We start from the raw sequence: 17,644 nt of genomic DNA on the forward strand, positions 1-17,644 counted from the left end.
CTGCTATGTCGCGCAGTGTAATTAGTCCCGCGCGATGCTGAAGCTCGGTAGGTGAATCGGTTCGCTTGCAACAGTTAAAGATAAACACTGGTGCGCTCTCAAGTATCGAAATGCTGCTGCTTCTGAATGAAAACCACACTATTCTCACATATTCCAGAGTTGGTCTGATGAACGTGACGTATTACAGGTGTTTGGGTTATCGAGTAGCATTGCGGATGTCGCTTCTGTAATGAACCGCGAACAGTTAGTTGATCCTGTTTTTTGTTTTATAGTCATTTCTTGCAAGAAAAAAGCAGTGCTTGTCAAGGTTCTGTTTCGCGAACTTGGACTTCCATTGACCTCCACAGTTCTACTCTTCATCAGGGCCTCGGCTCTTGAATTCAGCCAAAGCGACATTTGCATTACAACGTCTAATTCCATTTGCAACGCAATAAGATTATATTTTTAATATAATACTATCCTACGTCTCCTTTCTTGGAATTTCCCATGTAAATTCCGAGTTCAGGCTCATTCACCTTCAAGCAATCCAGCATGTTTTTCTTCTGTTTATCACTTTTGTTTTATTTTTTATTGCCTTATATGCGTTCGTTTATGCTTATCCTAATTTAACTTTATCACCCGCTTCTTGGCCCATCCCTTGTCGTGGGTAAGTGGCACAGTATATAAATGATGGTTATCATCATCGTAACTCAAGCGACATTCCATCGGTGGACCCGAGGCGCCATCCGGTGGGCCGGTGACGGGGCATTGGGGGCCCTCGCGTCACCGTCGCCCAAAATTTCGCCATGGGGGGCGTGGGTTTGCTGTGCAGCCTGCTGCTGAGCCTGCTCGCCTGCAGCCCGTGTCTTGTCCAGACCCAGTCGGAACCAGTCACGGCCCTCTTACCACCTGCTGTAAAGAAGGTGGGCGCTATGAGGACCTCCCAAAAAGGCGGACTGGGCACAAGCCTTGCCCACTGAGAGCAGACAATAGATGAAGTGGCAATAGTGATGGCACACAGGAAGGGTTCTGTCTGTGTTCCTCCTTGTATGCCGTCACTATTGGCGCTTCATCTATTGAAAGCTGTGCACCAGCTAGCTACACAACGTGTTTTACTGAGAGCAGAGCCAGGTCATGTATCCTGTATATGGAATGAAGGAGTCGCGTCTTGTAGGACGGGTAACAGGTTCAGGATTACCTCTAGCCTTCGAGCATCTCGAGGCAAGCGTTTGCACGTTCCGCTTATATGGAGTAAAGTTTACAGCGCTTGTAGCCGACAGCCATCTTGTTGCCGGAGAGTATAGAGAAAAACGAGCGCTACCGGTAGTTCTAAGTCTATTCTTACTGTGCATGGTTGCCACAAGTGCTCGCTCGACTTAAGCTGTCGCGTCACCAAACCCGTCGTACCTGCACGAGCCACAGTGACAGATGGTGACTATGCACAAAATCATGCACGTCTGCTCTAAAGGAGGGCTCGAGCATTGAAAAAAATTGGAGGATGCTTAAGGTTCGCCTTTAAGAGTGGAACGCCGATGGCATTCTAACATCGCTGACTGCTTCTCACACTTCCCGGCAACTTCAGCTTATGTAGCCGTAATGTTTACCGGGAAACGCTGGCAGCGAATGCTATCCACGAAAGCGAGCTTTCTCGTGGGAACGCGGCCTCTTGCGTGGGCCGATCCCTGAGACAGTGCGCAGCCACACCAGAAAAACGGTATCATTTTGAGGGTTCTGTTGTTGTTTTGCACATTTAATATTTCAGTCTGAGAAGATTTAACATCAAAGGCATGCGCTGTCGGTGTTTTCTTTCGTGATATTTATTAGGGGACTGTCGTTCTCGAAATTCGGAGGAATAACTTTGTCAAGAATGTAAGACATGGCATGAGCAACTTTAGTGGTAGAGTGGTGCGGCAATATAACCCGCATGTACCGCATGTAATGTAGCAAGGCTGAAACGCTTTAAAAAAATGCTCGCCCCCCAGGGGTTAAGACCATATTTTTTTAAGCTGCACACAGGAACCTTACCTATTAAAACATGGTTAGAAGATGCGGGTTTATTTGTTCCGTGGAGTACTCATTGGTTATCATGCAAAAAAACAGAGATAAGTGAGCATTGAAGGGAAGCGTCGTACAGGGCGGCAGAAAGTTAGGTGGGCGGATGAGATTAAGAAGTTTGCAGAGACAACATCGCCACAATTAGTACATGACCGGGATAGTTGGAGAAGTATGGGAGAGGTCTTTGTCCTGCAGTGGGCGTAACCAGGCTGATGATGATGATGATGATGATGATGATGATGATGCTAAATTGAGCATGTGTTTTTAGATTGCTGGTTGGGGGGGTGGGGTCTGGAACATCTTACAAAAAACTTTGAAAAAAGAGTTCCCATTAAGCCTGCATGGAATCCGTTATCTCACGATCGAAAACGACTATGGTGTGCCTTTTGATCTGGTGATGATGCTCCTGGGCCTGCACAGTACGTGGCGAACTCGGACTGCTGTACACAACCCAAGTATCGATGTTAGACCCGTTCGCGAGTATTTTTGCGAATCTGTGTCCCATTTTGACGAAGTGCAGAAGGTGCAGACGTATGTTCCTGAGTGATATCCAAGATTGGAAATGTTGTTGCATAAGCCGAACTACTGATGACTTGTAGTCGGCAAACAGCTGACGGTTCTCCGTACTACGATCTTATTATAGTGTTCTTCTGAGCTCGTAAACTCTGTGCCAAGCAAGGCAATAAAAAAAGGTCATGTAGAAAGGCGTGGCATATACATATACCTAAATACATTGGGCAGTTTTCGCTAACAGGACGCCAACGCCGCCTACGACGCCGACATCGCGTTTTTCTGCGACACGGAGCTTTTAACGCTGTCGCGTTAAAATATTCAGGTCAATATAGTACTATACTCCGATCCATACACAGCAATCAACGCTGTGGAGGCTAGAAAGACTTCTTGCAGTGGCTTTGCTCGCACCTTGGATATAGTTCGATGGTTTCTAAGCGCTCTTGTGCACAACTTTCGTTTACATAAGCTCAAAATTGAAGGAACAAGTTTTCATCACTGCGAGTCGGCCTAGTTGGAACAGATTCATCTTAAAACTTTTTTTGCGCAAACAAACAGGGACGAAGAATAGGGGCAACACAAGGACAAGCGCTCGTGCTTGTGTTGCCCCTATTTTTCGTCTCTGTTTGTCTGCGCAAAAAAAAAGTTTGTTTTCATCCTTAGAAACAAACACACTGTGGCCTACGGCTGCTAATGCCTTGTTTGACATCATCTCTATTTTTGTTGTTCATTTCGGGTTCTTTACTTGCAACCCGTCGCAAAGAGCCTCACGTGCATGATGGCACGCGAGCGAACGCTGTTGTTGAGCAGCGAAGCGTAGACGGAACGCGTGGAGCGATAACTTTTGTTCACCGGACTTCCTTGCGTAGCTTCCACAGCGTTGACTGTTATGTGCGGAACATGAGTATAGTGCATGAGTTCGAACGCCGCAGTAAATCGGGGAATGCTTTGCTTAACAAAAGTAATTACAGTAAAACTTCATTTGGGCTTAGTTGGTACATAATTCTGAACCTAAACTTACAGCGAAAACACCTAAGACGAACCACAAAAGGAAGACATGACAGACGCTGACGCTGACCAACAACTTCTCTATTACTTCGTCGTCGATGCATATATAAACCCTAGGCCACACAACCGCGCAGGCGCACAGATTACATTGCTGAGATCTGCCAACTTATCGCATACGCAAACGTAGGAATTCAAATTCAGGTGGGCCAGGGACAAAGATGTGTCACTGATGCAATTATCGCCTTGTCTTTTTTACATGGTATGTGGTTGTGTGGCCTAGGGTTTATATATGCATCGATGGCGAAGAAATAAAGAAGTTGTTAACCAGCGCCAGTGTGTGTCATGTCTTCCTTTTGTGGTTCGTCTTAGGTGTTTGCGCTGTAAGGTTTAAGTTCAGCACGAAAAGTAAGCCACGAAACGAGTTCGCGTCTGTTGCTCAGCAGTACAGCGTCTTGTTTCCGCCGTATCCCAAGCGGCTGCCATAGGCACATCCTGTAGGAAGCTGAAATAGCCGCAACGCTTTCTGGTCGTCACCCGTTGCTTCCGGTGTACATGAGCAAGAGCGTTTACGCATAAATACGTGAGCCATAACGTCGCGCCTACGTGTATACGTTATGGCCGCGTTGCTCGACATATCTCGTGCGCCTTAATGGGTGATGCGCGCGTCTTTCCCGAATATGCTTGCGCACTGCATTTGAATATGCATTAAGCCTTAACCTCCCATGCGTGGGCCCACATCTCAGCCGCTTCGGTGCTTGACACTTGTGCCTGTCTTTGGAGATAGTATAGCAACTACGCACTTACTTTGAACCGTCATTTCACGCGCGCAAACCGATATCTCAGCCACTTTAATGGGTAACGCCAGCAACCATCCTGCATAACCGTACACCACCAACGTGATTTTCCCAGTGAAGACACGCCCGTAGACATATTTATGATATGTTTGAGTGGGTGACGCCCGCGTCTATCTTTGACTATGCATTGCGTTCCAGCTATTGCTAAGGGAGCTATTAATAAATTACAAAAAAAAAATACGGGCTGATCACGGAGATATAGCCAACGCAGTAAAAAAAGAAGCAGAATTCCGCCAGAATCCATCTCTCGATGAATGTCGACGTTGACGCGATATCAGCCATGGAAGTAATGCAGCAAACAGACCATATTGCGATGGCCGAAACGCCTCTTGTACGAGGCCAGGACGCGGCCGGGTTTCTTTCTAGCGGTTTCAGGTCGATGCGCTTCGTCATCTGATTATATACGCAGGCACGATTATCCGAACATATATTATATGGATTCAGTTCCGCCCACCAAATTGATAATTAAAAATGAAACCTTTTGTTTCTTTTGCCGGTACATAGCGGCACATGTACCGCTATGTACCGGTACAAGAGCGGTACATACCCATTGGCGAATATCTAATGACTCAGGTTGGAGTGAAATAAGTTTGTTAAAGAGCAGGACATATGCAGCGGAACATATACAATGGCCCAAGCTAACTTGGTTCATAGAAGAGCGTCCCCGAGCCAGCCGGCACATATCCACGGACCCAAGTCCACGTTAAAGAGTTTCATTGAAGAGTGACACATGGGCAGTGGCTCATAAGTCACCCAAGTTGACGCAAAAGAGGTTAGTTGAAGAGTAGCATGTACCAAGAGTCACATGCCGAGTGACCATAGTTGGCCCACAAGGTTGATTTCGAGCACGGTTTCCCAGCTTGTATAGAGTGTATAGAGCCGCAGTTGCAAGACAGACCTAAATAATTGGCCCAGAGTAGATCACCACGTTTTTGAGAATCATAGGCGCTCTAAGATATGATGCAGAGGGTAACATGGCACGTGTTGTTATTTGAGCGTCAAGTGAAAATGACATCCCCATCAACCTAACAGAGCTCAGAAACCTGCTAAATATCATGCTAAAACACGAAACCTGCTAAATAACACGAAAGAGGTGACATGCAGTGAGCCCGCATAAAATTTGCGGAACGAAGTCGTCAAATGTTTCGGGTCTGTGATGTTCAACTCGAGAACTTTTCCGAAGGCACCGAACGCTTTATTTCTTCAAAACACATCTTCAACTTATCGGGTACGCTCTATTTTCACATATTTGTTTATTCCGATTTGCGAGGTCGAGGCTGCAATGACTCTTAATATCATGGCACTCAGTCTATTCGAACACTACCTTAGCAGGAAGTCGCTACACTACCAAAATCTTCACGCTCACCTGACGATTTGATGTAAAACTAGAGTAAAACCTCGAGATGCGGTCACTACATCGCGGTTCATCGGGAGAATGACAATACGATTGAGAACTCCAGCACATCTAAAAGTATTCAGCCACTAGAGCTAGCCACGAGATTCCCTGGTCAAGATAAAATAAAACCTGCCTGCCGCAACGCCAAGTTGGCAAACACTACTCTGAGGTGGGAGCCTTTTACAAGTATGCCACGACGTATGGGTATATCACATCGTTTCAGGCGCGGGCATTCCCTTCGCTTGCGTACCCTTCAGAAAAATGCGTTCTACTGTATTGCGTTTCGAGAAGATGCAACAGGTTGGGCTCTAGTTCACTCAGTCCCAGTCGTGTTTCTTCTTTTTTTTCGCCGCAGGTGAACCTGACCGTCCTGTATGAGCCATACTCCAAGGAAAGCTCGTGGTTCATCACCAAGCAGCTCGTGCCCATGTACAGGCTTCTGCGCAAACACCTCGCCGTCGATATGGTGCCGTTCGGTGGCACGCACATCAAGGAACCGCAGGGCGCCAACACGACCGTGTCCTTCACCTGCCGCCACGGGCAGGCCGAGTGCCAGGCGAGCATGATTCACGCGTGCGCCATCGCCCTGTACCCGGACACGGACAAGCACTTGCCGTTCATATCGTGCACGCTGATGTCGTGGAAGCCCGAGAAGAACGCGCAAAAGTGCGGCATCGAGCACAAATTGGAGAGCAGCAAGATCGTCGGTTGCGCCTCGTCGGAGCAGGGCAGGCTTCTCCTGCAGAAGATGGGCCGGCGCACGATGTCCGTGCGGCCGCCCATCAATCGCGTGCCCAGCGTGGTCATCGACGGCGGCTTCAACAAGCGCTACCAGAAGGAACTGCAGGAGATCATCAAGGCGACCGTCTGCAAGCACTTCAAGCCGCCCGTACCGGAGCCTTGCCTAGTCAAGAAACGTAGAGGCTGGTTCTGGTTTTGAACGCTTCTTGCTCCCCCTCCCCCCTACCACCCCTTCTACCGAATCAACCACCAGGTTCTGCTTCACGCTTTAAATTCCGATACTGCCTGTGAACGGCAGCCGCATTGTGAGAGATGACACGCCCCTCCTTTCAACGTTGCCTTTATCGCTAAAACTAAATTAACATATGAAAACTGGACTCTAAAGACTGACTGATTGTGTCCGGAAGGAAATATTCGACCCGTTGACCGCCTTTGAGAGTCAACACCAAGACCAGTGAACCGGCTAAAATATTTGGATGTCCTGTCAAAAAGATACCGTCTTCCGGTAATGCTGGAAGCGAAGAGAAAGAAATTCAGCGACGTGGAGGTGTTTTAAGCTATGGGAGGACCTAAAGTGCAGTACCTACCCCGTTAGTACCAGTGTGACCAGTTTATATGCGAAGTGTACACGCTATGGTGTACTTGATGTGTTTGTGCGTTGAGGTGCGACGGTGTGTTGGTGCTTTGATGGTGACTGTTTTCTGCCTTCTTTGTTTTAGCCTATATGCGTATCAGGAGTAGTTTTCGTCCTCATCCGATCGGTTATATTGATTTCGTAGCGAATCTCTATATTCGTTCTCAGGTACTGCTCGATAAGACTTTTTATCTTCCTGAATTTGCTCAAAGCTATCTTATACGACTTCTACGAGTTTCTATAGATTTAGAATGTCGTCTTTTAGTATTAATAGAAATTTCCTGTGTTAGAGAGGCAATTTTGGTACATGGCAGTAGTTTTCTTGAAGTATAAGATGGCAGATATAACACGTTCACGTATTATTATGCTTTTGAATCCTTAATACTGCGTGGTTTAATTTTGTTGTTCAGTTAACGCTCATTGTACCTGTTACGCTTCTTATACTGCATTAGTTCTTTGCGATTCCTCTTGAAAGTGCAGCTACAGTCTTTGACTTTGGCACCCTTTCCTGTATATTATAAGTCTCTGTAAAATGATACATGAGGCAAAACACGCCATCTTGAAATTACCTCTCTGTATCTACCAAGAGCGCAAACCGAGCACTGAGATATTTTCTTACGGATGACGCAGTGTGTCCGCTGTGCCGAAGTAGAAAATTGTCGTGATGTGACGATATACAGTGGAAGAAAAAAAATCTGGATTTTGTACTCATCAGTTCACAGCGAGAGAAAAACAGGCAGAAATTGGCGCACTTGAGCGTTGCATATGCGTAGAAGGGAATAGACATCATTCTCAGGGACCTTGTTCAACTGTCCATAATCTATGCGAAAACACCGACCGGTGTTCTTTTTAGCTAAGGCAACAGGAGCAGTGCACGGCCTCGAAGATGGCTAAATATTGGCGTTTGTAAACATTTTATCGATTTCATGCCGAATAACTTGGCGCTCGTATGTTGAGAGGTGTAAAGATTACGTGGAGAATTGGAGGCGCATGGCAAGCAAGTATATGCGATGTTTCGCAAGCGAAATGTGTCCTTTGGAACGGTCGTCAAAATAAAAGCAAATATCGAAGTAGGCGATAAGCAGGTGAAGGAGGCCATTCACGTACGAGGTCGGAAGATACAGGGATATCAATGTGTTCAATGGGGCTTGTTGGTTCATCTTCAGAATAAAAACAGGAACAGGGCAACACAGGACGAGCGAGTAAACAGAACTGTCATGTTTACTCGCTGGTCCTGTGTTGCTCTGTTCCTGTTTTTATTCTAAAGGGATATCAACTTCTGGATGTCTCTGGTTATCCTCAAAGTGTCCACGTCAGCACTTCTTTTTTTTTGGGATTGGTAGAGATGTAAAAGGACGGATTGCGTGACAGCGACAAAAATCTGGCACTGCTGTAAAGACGGTTGAGTGGTGAGAGCTCGAGCTGCCTCGGGACAGAACTTAACTAGATAGTTCCAAATTAACAAAAAAAGAAACATCAAATCGGCCGCAACAGTCAGAACGGTGCGAGTAAAAGAAACGTTGCTCGACAGAAGGACGCTATTGTAAAGGGAGGCAGAGGACGAGGGGGTCATTCTACGCTAAACGCATCAGCTAAAAAACCGATCCCGTTGGTTCTTTCTTCGTTCCACATTTATTTTAACAGGCGGAATCACAGTTAGGCCAGAGCTAAAGTTCCCTCGGGAGATCAAAATATATTGCACATGAAGAAAGAAATCATTAAAAAATGAATGCCAATTCAACGAAAGTGGAAACTTCGTCCCAATAAATTAGAAACATCTTTCTCTACTAATGTACCCTGCTTGGTACGCTTCCGCCTAATTTCCTTGAGTTTGAAAGTTTTATTTCGTTTTCGGCAAAAGGGAGAAGACGAGGAAGAGTCGTACGGCCACAGTCGGCGCATTTCACGCGATCCGCGCGCCATCGCAAAATTCCCGTCTAGCCCGAGCGGCATTCGACCGGTAGACCCGAGGCCCCGTCCGTCCGGCCGGCGTCGGGGCATTGGGTGTCCTCGCGTCGCCTCCACCTCAAGATTTCGGCCATGCGGCCCCTCTCGCTGTGCTGCCTGCTGCTGGGCCTACTCGCCTGCGGCAGCCCCTGTCTTGGCCAGACCCAGCCGGAACCAGCCGTGGGCCTCTTCCCACCAGCTGTGCAGAAGGTAGGCGCCACGGACACCTCGTACGAGGCAGAGCGCGCACAGGCTTTGCCGCATTGACGGCAGCGCCAGATCCCGTGCCCTAGCGACTGTAGGAATCGTATCTCGTGAGATACATAGTGTGTTCCCGATGCTCTCATAGCCATCGCTCACTTATAGGGGCAAGGATTTACCCCGTTCCACTTATACATAGATAAGCCAGAACTTTCAGGGCTCGTAGTACCTCGTTTGCCGGCGACTGCGGGAATGAGAACGACAGCCATATCGCTCTGCCTGCTGCTTCTGTCGCATACTTGGCGACAGTGTTCGCTTGAGGCTCACTCGCACTAGGCTGACCCGACACCGATTTCGGTGTGCCGACGGCCGACAACAACGTTTTTTGTTTTACCTTCGTGTCGGCGCCTCTGTCACACTCTACCGTCGCCGACAATCTGCCGACGGCCGCGGGAGAGCCTGGCGTCGGTACAGTGTGACCAAGGCGCCGACACGAAAGTAAACAAACGCTGTGGCCGACAAGTCGGCACACCGAAATCGGTGTCGGGTCGCCCTCTCTCGTCACCAACCAACAGTGCGTGCGTGCACCCCGCCCGTAGGTGGTGGCTAGTTTGGGGGGTTATGGACAGTGGGCAAACAACATTTTATGTGACCACGGGATCTAAAAAAACAACTTCAACATATCTGCAGCTTTAGCAGAGCATTCTTGTGTTCGCATTTCCAGCCTCTAATGGAATATGCAAACGAAATTGCGATGAACGGTTCTATTGGCTTCTGTTTTACGGGCCGCTTGGAAATTCAACGTTTTGCGGGATCCCGCGGCCCGTAAGCTTTTGAGGTCGACTGCACGTCTGCTTGAATCACGTGTGCGAGCTTTACAAAATTCTGGTATTTATAGTACAACTTTGCGTTTAGTGTAATTTCTAAAGCAGGTACGGATTGAAAACGCTTCGCGTGTGAAAAGCAAGCCACGAGGGTTCGCCCTAATTGGGTGTGCATCCATTCAATCACACGTACTGTCGTGAGCAGCATGAGCGGATTCCAGGTGCTAGTACTCGTACTACATGGCGAACTGCACCATCCAGTACTTCAATGACTCATCTCCGCTAGAGATCAACCGGTGTCGAGACCCACGCATTTTGCATGTGGGTCTCGCATCACTCGCCGGCATGTTCATGGGTTTTGTTTTACGTACGCCTCTATCACTTTCCCCACCGCGTTGGCTTAGCGGCTGTGGTTTTGCGCTGCTAAGCACGAGGTCACGGGATCGAATCCCGGGCGCGGCGTGATTTCGCCCCCATCGCGATGGGGACTGATGTGCAAGAACGCCCGCGCCCCGTGCATTGAGGAAACTCTCTCTCTCTCTCTTTGCGGACTCGAGTCCCGTGCCGAGATGCGCCGTTTAGTCTTCCCGGCTCGCCACAGCCTCCCATAGACCGAGTCCCGGTTGTCTGAGATCTGCGCAATTTTAAAGCGAATGCTCGTACAAGGATACATCTGGCTTCCCTGCAGTAAACGAGTGGTGAAAAAAAAAAAAAACGGACGAGCGCAGCCGTTGTCACGTCAGCATGGTGATTGCGCTGTCGTGATTTCGTTGTCGAGCCGTCTTCATCGCGCTGTCGTTGCACTCATCAAATCACGTTGACGATGATTAGTGTTGCCAGGGTCAAGCGCCGATATCGACAGCTATGTACGGCGGAGGTATACATACTCCGTCACCGCGAATTTGACAGTGATATTCAGTGGTTTCGGTAACAATTATTGCTTAGCCGTTTAATACGTTTTCTGTCACAGCAGTAATCGAAAGAAAAGAACGAGCTTTTAGCTGTCCGTAGTTTTCGATGCAGACGCTCTCGAGGACAAACAGTAATAACATAGTGACGTTTAGTTTGTTACCATGCACTGGTGCGCCAATCGACGCCCCTCTTCATTTTTGCCGCCTCTTTCCAAACTGCGGTGCAGAATTGAAAGCACAGAACGTCACTTTCTAAAAGTTTGAAGCTTGTATTCAAGACTTTAGACTAAAAGGCATACGTAGCGTCCGAAGTTCTTATTTATAGGCGTTTGCGCATTAAAGCTGTGCGAGCTCTTAGTCATAGCTGAAGGAAAAAAATATTACGCGCGCTTAGGAAACCTAGGCAGGATATGTGAGATGTCAAGTACAGAGTACTGACTTCAACATCTGGCTCCAACAGACACTATCGCAAAAGCTCAATGTTGCAAAAACTTAACGTAGTAGATAACAGCGAATGTTGTTATCATCCTATGCACCTTCATTGATACGTGCGATTCTTGTACGTGGGCCTACGGATGGAGGAGGAATATACTTTATTATTAGAAATGAGCCGACGGTAAAATCGTCCGAGGTGGGCGGCGTCCCTAGTCCAGGATGCCGGGGGCCTGAGCCGATAGCTTGGCCCTGCTCACCAGGCGATGCTAGTTTTCAGGGCTCGCGCTTGTCGGCTGGGCCTCCCACTGCTCGACGATTGGTCCGGTGATGGGCAGTGTCGATGGGTTTTGTTGACATTCCCATACCATGTGGTAGAGGGTATTGGGCGCAGAGCAGAAGGCGCATTTGTGAGTACAGCTCGTAGGATACATGGCGTGTAGCAGGGTGCCGTGCGGGAATGTGCGGGTCTGTAGTTTTCGGAAGATCACCGCCTCTTCTCTTGTCAGCTTGGGATGCGGGGGTGGATAGCTCCTCCTACCCAGTCTGTAGTGGCTCAGGATATCGGCGTATCTTCTCGGGACGCTATCTTGTTGGTCTATACCTGTGCTCGTGAACCCGGTGGGATAGCCCAGAGAATGTGATCTCGGGCAGCGGCATTAGCCGCTACATTACCCGCCAGGGACTCGTGTCCCGGGGGCCCAGACAATGTACAGTTCTGGAAAATCGTCTCGTTTTTTCGAGGATGCTAAGAGCTTGTTTTTTTTTTTGCGTCATACGCCCTGCCCGTGCAAGAGCAAAGTGCGAGTACCTGCTTACTCTAAAGAGGTTTCGCTCTTCACGGCCACATCACCTGCCAATTCTTGCCGCGGAGCTAATGGGTACCGAACTATCTTTTGCGGCGTGCCGGTTCTATCACGTGGGGAAATGCCACGCGAAATTACGAAATCGGGCAGTTTTAGTTGGGCGTCCGCAACCACCCACGTGCGCAGGGTGCGAGGTTGTGTGTGCGTAGCGTAGGGCGCGCGCGTAGGATACGGAAATCATTGGCTGGACACAAAAAGTTGAGAAGGGGACTGCTGACTTGCACGCATAGGAACCAGTAGTGTGCTACTCAGCTCAGCCATATGCCACCTTCTGAAGCTGTGTAGCCAATGTCAGTCGCCACGAAGCCAAACCGCAAGCCGGAGTCATCTATTCGGCAAGAGCGATATCGAAAAATGCGCTCTCGTGAACACGCGAGAACACGCGAGAACGTCCCGCAAAGGCCTCTGAGCCTGCAGTGGACGCTACGCAGCTTTTGAAGATCTGCGGGCGCACGCAAGATACGGTGCGTGTTCCTGCGTACTGCGCATGTGCACTGACGCGTCCGCGGGTTTTCAGCGTATGCAGACCTGCTCCGGACTTTGACTTTATTGAAATTTAGACAATATACAGTTGCCCGGGTGAAGTGGGCTAAAGGTGACACACGTGGTCACCTGACTAGGCCCTAGACACCCTGAATTCACGCAGGCACAGTTTCGACATTGCAAGCTGCGAAGTAAAAATTTTTTTTTTACAGGAAGATTATAACAATTCACATACAGCAATATACTTACACTGTGCATTCAAATCAATCTAATTAATTATGTATAATACCTACAAACATGTTCACTTGACCAAGAAAAGAAAAAACAAAGCAAGGAATCCTAATTGGATCTCCTATACGACAAAAAAAAATGTTCACATGACAAATATGTTCACTTGACAAACGACCAACTAAAACTGTATTAGAGAGTTTTATTTTAAGGTTCGCAAACGGCTTGTGTACGCAAGAACCAGGGCCGACGGTACTGCGCAAGCGCAGACCGTTACGTCTACTTGCGTCTTTGGGGTGGTTGGGGTGGCCGAAAACATCGCTGCCCCTAAGCGGTCACGTTACCCACGTGACTTTCCCTGTGTACGAGAACCCACGAGAACTAGCGGGTAGATAATGTTATGAATCTTTCGCCAACTGTCGACAGATGTCGTTTTTTATATATATTAGAGTGGTTTAGCGTGTCCGGTATTCGTGTAAATGGGAGCGACATGCATGGTGCATCCACCTGGTGGCGCAAAGCTCAAACGTACAAAAACAGCTAATATTGCTGTAACCAAGTCTATTCTACTTCGCTGCTGGTGTAAATCTTCGGAACTTGCGTAATTGTGTTGCTGCCAAAAATTCACACCCACAGCAAATAAAATAAACTTGGTTACTGCAATATTAGCCGTCTTTTTTTTTGTTTGAGCTTTGCGCCACTAGGTTGCTGCACCATGCAGGACGCTCTCGTTTACGGCTCCGCCCCAACGTCCCAACCTGCGTCCGCCTGCGTTTACCCGAATACTGGACACGCTAAACCTATCTGTCAACTACTTCTAATAAGAATAGTTTTATGTGCTTCATACGCTCGATTTCATATTTTACAAAAATGATAACGCAGCAAAGATCAGACGTCGATGGCGCTGCGAGCGCATGCGACCTCACTGCGGCTTGCATATGGGGCCGCTAACATATAACCTGTTCCTGCTTGCGTACGCAAACGCAAACGCACCCAAGCGCTAGGGGCCTAAACGCCTTGCGTCCCCTGAACTAAATCTCTCTAATATCTCAGCGACGCTGGTGACAACCACCGTGATTCCAGTTCAGAGCGAATCTGTCGCGTTTTTTTTCCTCGGTGCCAAAGACGCTTGCAAGTGTGACCTTGTGAATAATGGCGCGTTTTGCCGCGTGCGATTTTCCGCTATAGTGTGCCCGTGAATTTACAAACGCACTGTGTGGCATTTGTATCAATTTCTTGCCGAGTACAGGGAAATGAGTGGCTGTAGTCTAGGTAGATAAAGGGTTCAATTGATTCAAGGTATTAGGAGCCACATTCCAGCCTATTCGTAACGTATTAACATAGTCCGACCTACACAAGATGGCAGAGCTGCGGCTTGCTACTACATCGAAGTTGCAGCTCTTCTTATCAGATAGGAGCTCCACTGTTCGCTCAATTGTGTCTGGGGATATTTATGCGATCCAAGCCGCTGCGGTCGAATTCCGATGGGAGCTGAGTGCAAAACAAAACAAAAAAATGCGCCCGAGTACCGTGCATTCTGTGCCTTTCTAAGAACTCCCGAGTTGTCAAAAATCAATCCTGAGTGCCCCACAACGGCGTGCCTCGTAATCAAATCGTGGTTTTCCCACGTAAAACCCCGGATGTCAGAATTCAATCCTCTATCCCGTTCTCAATTCTGCGCTAGCCGCAGCACGTGGCAGCTCGTGTGGGCTCGGACACAATTCATCAAGCTAGGGCACGACATCGCAATAGCGAGCAGACGTGCCGGCGAGTAACACGCATGCGCACTGCGTGCCTTTCGACACCAGACGAGCTTAAGCGTGGAGAAAGTAGGCGGAGCAGTGACGCAGTTCGGCACAATGCCACACGCTCGCAGAGGTCCGTTACTTTTTATGCGAAGCATATTACTAGAGCTCAACCCAGCTCCTCAGGCGCGGTGGCGTCGCCTTCAATACCACGTGACACCGTGACGTCACGACAGAGCAGAAACGGGGCTCCAACTCGCGCCGTCGCTCGCGGCGTCGCCGTCAACCTGACCACGTGACACCGTGACGTCACGACAGAGGAGAAACGGGGCTCCAACTCGCGCCGTCGCTCGCGGCGTCGCGGCGGTATTGTTCACGACAAGTACGTGTACGCATACATACGTATACAGGGTATTTCATGGAACACTTTCAAAACATTATTAATTGTTGTCTGTGGCAGATAGCTCAGTTAGAGTTCATGAGGACGTCTACTCAAAGCGGCGGACACTACTTCGACATGCACACAGAAATAAAAATGAATGAATATGCATAACCGACTAACAGACCAAATTTCACTACATAACCTTTTATACCTTGTGGCTTATATTGCAATATACAAATTCTAGACGTGCAGTGCCCAAGGCGTATCCACTTGGAATGAATTTTTAGCATGACACCAGTTTCGAGATAGTAATTCCTGAACTGTGCGGAGAAATGCGTGGGCGTTCCAGTTACTTTTGTGCTTCAGTGCATAAAATAACTTCTGTTAAGAAAGTAACTGGAACGTCAATGCAGTTTTTTGCAAAGTGCAGGAATTAATATCTTGAAACTGATGTCACCCTGAGAATTTGTTCCAAGTGGATCCACCTTGCGAACTCCACGGCTACAATTTGTAAATTGCACTATGAGCCATGAGGTAATTAGTTAAAAGATTAATTAGTGATATTTGTGATTACTCGGTTATGCATATTAATCTTTAGTGCAAGTAGTGTCCACCGCTTCGAGTGGGCCACGTCATGAACTAGAATTGTGCTATGTGCCACAGACAACATTCAAAAATTGTGAAAGAGTTCCCTGAAATGCATGGAAACTCGGATACATACATGCACGCGAAACAGGCGCAATTGGAGATCGCTGGGAGACGTCTTCGTCCTGCAGTAGGTGTCGGCGGATTGATGATGGTGATGAGAGCGACATACATACATACATACATACATACATACATACATACATACATACATACATACATACATACATACATACATACATACATACATACATACATACATACATACATACATACATACATACATACATACATACATACATACATACATACATACATACATACATACATGCTCCATTACGGCATATAATTAGCGTGTGTTCTCGCTTCCGTACGCTTCAAAAACGTGGTCTACTGATGGCCATTTCACTCCACTTCATTCTATTCCCGTCTTCCTTTTTTGCCATAGGTGAACGTGACCGTCCTGTACGAGCCATACTGCAAGGACAGCTCGTGGTTCATCACCAAGCAGCTGTTGCCCGTGTACGGGCTCCTGCGCAAGCACCTGGTCGTCGAGTTGGTGCCGTTCGGACGCACGCGCATGAAGGAGCCGCAGGGGTCCGACACCACCGTGGCCTTCACCTGCCGCCACGGGCAGGCCGAGTGCCACGCGAGCATGATCCACGCGTGCGCCATCGCCCTGTACCCGGACACGGACAAGCACTTGCCGTTCATCGCGTGCACGCTCAAGACCTGGAAGCCCGAGAAGAACGTGCAGAAGTGCAGCAGCGAGCACAAGATGGAGAGCAGCAAGCTCGTCGGCTGCGCCTCGTCGGCGCAGGGCAAGATCCTCCTGCAGAAGATGGGCTGGCGCACGTTGTCCGTGCGGCCGCCCATCAACTACGTGCCCAGCGTGGTCATTGACGGCGGATTCAACAAGCGCTACCAGAAGAAGCTGCAGAAGCACTTCAAGGAGACCGTCTGCAAGCACTTCAAGCCGCCCGTACCGGAACCGTGCCAGGTGAAGAAGAGGAAGGGCTGGTTCAGGCGCTGAACACTTCTTCCGACGTCCGCACTCCCTCTCGACAGCCTCACCACCAACTTCCGCGATTCTCACCCAGCTTCCGATTGACGCTCAAACTCCGACCGTCTCAAGCAACCGTTGGCCCAAAAGTGGCAGGCGGTGCGTCATCCCCGCTCCATCCTCTGTGACCCTTTCGCTCAGACTAGGGCGACATCGCAAACGGGCCTAAAAAATTGACCTGCCGTTTTTAAAAACAAGATTCGTCCCTATTACCGCCTGCGAGACAGAGCACCGAGGCCTGTCAACCAGCTGCTAAATTCGGACGCCGCCCTGTCGAAGAGAGAACGGTCGCGCCATGTAGGAGGAAAGTGAAGTGAAAAATTCGGCGACGCGAGGACAATAAAATTCTTGATCTGCTTCGTCATTGCTAATGTGTTACAAGTGTAAACGCCAAGTGCTAACGTTAGTGTTAGTGCTTTGGTGCTGAATGTTATCTATTGATGTTCGCTTTCTGGAATGCTAGGGTTTGCTTTTATTTTTCGCCCGTTTGGATGCACTGGTTTCGCATCAAATCTTCTTCACCTCATTCTGAGGTACCTTTCCGCAAGACAAGTTTATGTTCCGGAATATTGCGCATAACTGAATTATACGATCGCTTCGATTGTGCACGGATTTGTAATGTGATCCACCGGTACCATTAGAACTCCCTCGCGCTATTTAGAGAGTTCCTGCACATATTGGTAGTTTTCTTGCAGTGCAAATTCACAGATATAACGCGGTCACGTCCCACTTTGGCGGAG

General features: G+C 48.5%; 2 protein-coding genes across 2 annotated transcripts; both read left to right on the forward strand.

Moving 5' to 3' along the window:
• Window positions 1-699: 699 nt before the first annotated feature.
• Window positions 700-7,727, forward strand: LOC135905108 (GILT-like protein 1). The gene is made up of 2 exons (XM_065436097.2): window positions 700-902; window positions 6,158-7,727. Exons 1-2 carry the CDS (start codon window positions 786-788, stop codon window positions 6,740-6,742), a joined length of 702 nt encoding a protein of 233 aa, XP_065292169.1. The 5' UTR covers window positions 700-785; the 3' UTR covers window positions 6,743-7,727.
• Window positions 7,728-9,054: 1,327 nt separating this feature from the next.
• Window positions 9,055-17,268, forward strand: LOC135905107 (GILT-like protein 1). The gene is made up of 2 exons (XM_065436096.1): window positions 9,055-9,334; window positions 16,290-17,268. The coding sequence occupies exons 1-2, from the start codon at window positions 9,218-9,220 to the stop codon at window positions 16,872-16,874; spliced, it is 702 nt and encodes a 233-aa protein (XP_065292168.1). The 5' UTR covers window positions 9,055-9,217; the 3' UTR covers window positions 16,875-17,268.
• The last annotated feature ends 376 nt before the right edge of the window (window positions 17,269-17,644 follow it).

This window comes from Dermacentor albipictus, chromosome 6 (assembly GCF_038994185.2).
Source record: "Dermacentor albipictus isolate Rhodes 1998 colony chromosome 6, USDA_Dalb.pri_finalv2, whole genome shotgun sequence".
Taxonomy (NCBI): Eukaryota; Metazoa; Arthropoda; class Arachnida; order Ixodida; family Ixodidae; genus Dermacentor; species Dermacentor albipictus.

What these genes read in the sequence shown, in the direction of transcription:
- LOC135905107 (XM_065436096.1), top strand. Translation starts at nt 9,218, where the DNA reads ATGCGGCCCCTCTCGCTGTGCTGCCTGCTGCTGGGCCTACTCGCCTGC. An exon ending in TCCCACCAGCTGTGCAGAAG is followed by an intron (nt 9,335 to 16,289) that starts GTAGGCGCCACG and finishes TTTTTGCCATAG; the next exon opens with GTGAACGTGACCGTCCTGTA.
- LOC135905108 (XM_065436097.2), top strand. Translation starts at nt 786, where the DNA reads ATGGGGGGCGTGGGTTTGCTGTGCAGCCTGCTGCTGAGCCTGCTCGCC. An exon ending in TACCACCTGCTGTAAAGAAG is followed by an intron (nt 903 to 6,157) that starts GTGGGCGCTATG and finishes TTTTCGCCGCAG; the next exon opens with GTGAACCTGACCGTCCTGTA.